The 4,457-nt window shown below is 43.1% G+C and overlaps 1 protein-coding gene across 1 annotated transcript; it reads right to left on the reverse strand.

Moving 5' to 3' along the window:
- Window positions 1–1,626: 1,626 nt before the first annotated feature.
- Window positions 1,627–4,238, reverse strand: LOC147902432 (uncharacterized). The gene is made up of 4 exons (XM_087374226.1): window positions 3,544–4,238; window positions 3,098–3,307; window positions 2,366–2,948; window positions 1,627–2,002 (listed from the first exon to the last, which is right to left on the reverse strand). Exons 1-4 carry the CDS (start codon window positions 3,988–3,990, stop codon window positions 1,827–1,829), a joined length of 1,416 nt encoding a protein of 471 aa, XP_087230352.1. The 5' UTR covers window positions 3,991–4,238; the 3' UTR covers window positions 1,627–1,826.
- Window positions 4,239–4,457: the final 219 nt, after the last annotated feature.

The following is a 4,457-nucleotide window of genomic DNA, read 5'->3' on the forward strand; positions in this document are numbered from 1 at the left end:
AGAAGAAGTCTAAGAAGGAATAGATCGAGAGGCAATGAGGAGAAGCTGAAGGTACAAAGGGAAAAGAGTGCAAAGCCAAATTGCACATAACAAGAAGAAGAAGAAGCTCTATAAGCTAAAGGGGAAGGCATGGGAGGCTCAATGAGTGGGAGTATGCAAGCTATCCTATGGGATAGCAAGCAACCACTCCCCTAGCAAGATACATCAAATGGTAAGGGCTATGCATACTTGACCAATGAAAGTGCATAAAAAATGTGTTTAGTTATGTACGATCAGTAAGAAATAAAGAATGTTGGTTTACTTTGAGCACTTTCCCTCATTTTCCCCCAACACATTGGGAGCACCTTTATTTCCTTATAACAAATGTTATTCAACCTACCACCCCATTTTATTTGAACCATCAAAGACACAAGCAAACAATTCCATGTACATGCACCCTAGACAAGCACCCTACCACCCCATTTGATTTGAAGCATGCAAGCACCAACTATTTATAAATAAGTCAAATCCCACATGCAAAATGAAGAGAAGAGGAATAGAATAAACTAAGTTTGCCTTCAACACATCTCAAACCAATGATGCAAGTAGATGGTGTGGAAATATCCCACCAATCATCTCCTTGTGCTCCATCAACATTAAAGGACATACACCTCTGTTGGGCAAAAATCCAATCCATGAGAGGTGAAGAACCTGAAGCATGATGGATGAAGGGAAACAACCTTGCAAGAAGCAATGTAGGCTTTGATGAAAACAAGAAGAAGAGACGAGGACATAAAGAAACCTCTCCCCCAACTATCTTAACCCATGTGTTGTAGATGTCACAAGCTTGCAAACGACCCTTTATGTGCGTTGGCATGTCTCAAATGGGCATCAACAACCATAGTTACAAGTGTCAGAAGTGCATGCACAAGAACGACCCTCAACCCTAATAAGATGTGGGGATCTGCTTGATAGCTTATGCATATATGTCTATTAGACAAGTTTACAATAATACCAAGCTAACCAAGAGCATCTCCTCTTTTGGTTTTTCCTTTGTTCTTGTTGGCTTTTCCATTTTTCACTTGTACTCTAGCAACGACTAGGATTTTGATTAAGTCACATATTATTTTGATTAAGTCACAAATTATTTGAAGAAAATGTTCGATTGGACCATGTGTGGTCTTCTTAAGAAACAATAAGCTCCTATATCTTTGGGCCCAATGTGAGTGACAAACAATCTAGAACAAATCTCTCTCTCTCTCTCTCTCTCTCTCTCTCTCTGTGAACATTTAGCAACTGCCATGGCCATTTAGCATATAGATAGTCTATCAAGGCTTAAATAAAGTCAAATACGTTGCATATGCATTCAATTCTCTCACCAAGACTAAAAAGGATCACTCCAAGGGAGCTCTAAGGTTATATAGGCTACCAAGGACAACATAAAAAAGTAATCAAAAATCATACCCAAGTTTCACAAAACTCTATCATTTCATAAATAATACAAATGAGAAGTTTCACAAAACTCTATCAATTCATAGGCAATACAAATGAGAAGGTCAAAAGTACATTGTGTAAGAGCACAAGTGTCTAGGGTCTATGGAAGTAGACCCACATGCTTGCCTTGTATTTAGAATATCGATTCTCATTTCACTTGCTTTTAGAACGATGAACACAAATTGTAATGTAATAGTGATAGTTTCCACAAATTAGGAAACTTAGGGCTTTAAAAATTGGGAAATGAATATCTTATAGTGCTAGGAAAAGACTGCATAGGAAAGGAATCAAGTAGAAACTACTGAGAAGCATGTGTGCTCATGTAGGTGGAAAACCACTTTCATGTAGGTGGATCAAGAGGGTCCTAATGTAGGTAGACAAAGCATTTGACAACATATTTTCCTACCCAGCATGGCCAACGACTGCTTCGCACGCCGAGCCTTAAGCCTTTGCACCAACCGAGCTCGTTGACGACTTGTCAACCCTGGTTTTTGTTTAACCATGGAATACACCCCAACATCGTCTCCACCTGCAAGGTGAACCATGATGAATAATCAATCCCAGAGACATGATCGAAGCACCAGCCATGAAAAGTAGTCAAGCCACAAAAACGTGATCATCAAAGCACACAAATCATGTAAGCACATAAAACCATGATAATCAATGCAGGCAAACCATGTGATTCAACCCTCAACGTAAACAATGAAACCCATAGCACACCATCCTGCAATCCAATGCATACCCCCTGCAATGCAATGCAAGCACAATCAACACTACCACCAGGTTTTCTGCAGCACTTTGATACATGGGAAGGGAAACCAATATGACCTAGTCCTTGAAGCTATCAGACTTAGACGTTTCAATATTAGAACAGCAACAAGAAAATACTGACCTGGTGTTTGGAGCCCTTGTCTATGTCTACCTTCACCCTTGATTGGTTGAGCTTCCAACAACAGGTTCTTCTGCACTGGAGGGTTCTTTGGACTCTCCTCAGCATGTCTCTTTCTCTTCCGACTCGGATCAGGGCCCTCTGGCAGCTTTCTGTCAAATGCTTGAGGTGTGTCAGATGGTTTATGTGAGTGATGCCATGCAGCAAGCTTGGAGGTTTTGTGGGGCATTTGCCTTTCTTCTGATAGCTTCTTTCTTCTCTCAAATGTTTGGTGTGGTGCAACAATCTTGGTATTTGAGCTAGACAGTTGCCCTTCTTCTGGCCTCTGCCCTGTCACGTGAGATATATCCTGGTTTTTTGGCTCAAGCTGCAAGGGCATAGCAGATGCAGGGGATGAAATTGTTGATTGGGTTCCCCCCTCCACAGCAAATGGTTTTTCAGCATGGCTATAAAATTGTGTGATAGAACAGGCTGCTTTGATTTTGCTTTCATGCCCTCTTCTCGCCCTTCTTTTCCCAGTTTCCAAGAAGTGGAGGACTTCATTTCGTGATCTGAACCGACGGCCTGAAACAGGATCTGTGAAACACTGCTCAAACAAGAGTGTTTCAGTCAAGCAATCCTTATACAAAAACATTCGTATTTATATGGTCATGATACCCATCTCCTTAATAAGTTTAAGAGTTAGACTATCCTCATCCTGACATAGAATAAAGTAGGCTCAGCCGCATGTGATACCTTGTATCTGGTTCCAGCAGTGGTGCCTGTCCTTCGAGTTTGAACTTCGGTGATCCAGCCATCCGGCAACCAAGATGCTGCAGGTTTGCTTTCAGAGGCAATGATGTTGAGCCTCTTATGTCTTTTCACCCTCCTTTCCCCCGTCTCCACAAACTGAACGACTTCATTTCTTGACCTGAACCGACGGCCTGATGCAGGATCTTTGTAATGCTGCTCAAACAGGGGTGCTTCAGTCCAAGCAATCCTTTATATATACCTTTGTAAGACTAGAATAAGTCCAATCAATCCTTATCAATAGCAACATCCCATTCTTCTTGCCGGCAAGGAACACGCAACCTGTTTTCATCAAACGGCATGCCCAATCTACGATATCCGAGATTACAAAGCTGATTTAAGCGACAATCAAATTTACTTAGACTAAGATTTTCAGGGGATAGATGTGATACTTTGTAACTCTTTCCAGCATTGGTGCCGCTTTTTCGAGTTTGCACTTCAGTGATCCAGCCATCGGGCAGCCAAGATGGGGATTCAACAACAGCTTTGCTGGGCTGGTACTGGCATGCCGATGCGCCATCAGAGCAAAGTCGAGTACCTTCGCTTGCATTTCGAACTGGGGCATGGTCTTCGACTCTTGTGATGCCACTCTTCGACTTGCTGGAGTCCTGAAATAGCTCCAGCCGATTCGGAAGGTCTTGTCTCCAAGGGTGCGGCGGCAACGAACTGTTCGTAGCGGTAGGACCATGTTCTTGTCGGCATTTGAACTCTACGATGAACTTGCAGGCCTCAGCAAATTCGTGAGCTCGCAAGATGTTATCCCGGGCACTCTGATTGGAATCAAGCGTATCCAAGGCATTCCTGTAGATATCCGACGGGTGAGGCAGCGAGGGAGGCATCGCCCATAAGAAGGGACGACAGCAGGAAGCGACGGAGCCTCGAGAGCGTCATTCGATGCATGTGAGGGAGCAAGGAGAGGTTGGAAATGGAATAGCAGGAAGTCAAATTTGTGTGATAGTCATTTGAAGATGATTGCGGGAAAACTCTTCTCCCAAGGCTGCTCTCTGTGTCTCTCTCCCATGTCTCTCTGTGATCTCCATAACTATCTGTGCATACAAACAGACTCTTTCTTGGGCTCTTAGCAAAGACAATTACTGCAATGCAAAATTCACCGACCCTTAAACCCAAACCCCTCAATCTTTAACGTCTCTCCCGCGCCCGCGCTTTGTGAAATAGTTGAAAGAAATTAAACTAGGCAGCTTTAATTCAGCCTAGCTTTAATGCCTCCTTCCACTCTGGTGTGGTGAGCCTTATCATAGGGGCTCACCTAAGAGCGCATGCTAGTGCGGTTGAGATAACCCCACTA

Source organism: Dipteris shenzhenensis, chromosome 4 (assembly GCF_047967505.1).
Source record: "Dipteris shenzhenensis isolate YYH24624 ecotype China chromosome 4, Dip_SZ_1.0, whole genome shotgun sequence".
NCBI lineage: Eukaryota > Viridiplantae > Streptophyta > Polypodiopsida > Gleicheniales > Dipteridaceae > Dipteris > Dipteris shenzhenensis.

Excerpts from the sequence above, each read along its gene's own strand:
- LOC147902432 (XM_087374226.1), bottom strand. The coding sequence starts at position 3,990 with ATGCCTCCCTCGCTGCCTCACCCGTCGGATATCTACAGGAATGCCTTG. Across the intron at positions 3,308-3,543 it reads ATGCTGGAAAGAGTTACAAA|CATTACAAAGATCCTGCATC; the intron begins GTATCACATCTA and ends CTGTTTGAGCAG. Across the intron at positions 2,949-3,097 it reads CTGCTGGAACCAGATACAAG|TGTTTCACAGATCCTGTTTC; the intron begins GTATCACATGCG and ends TTGTTTGAGCAG.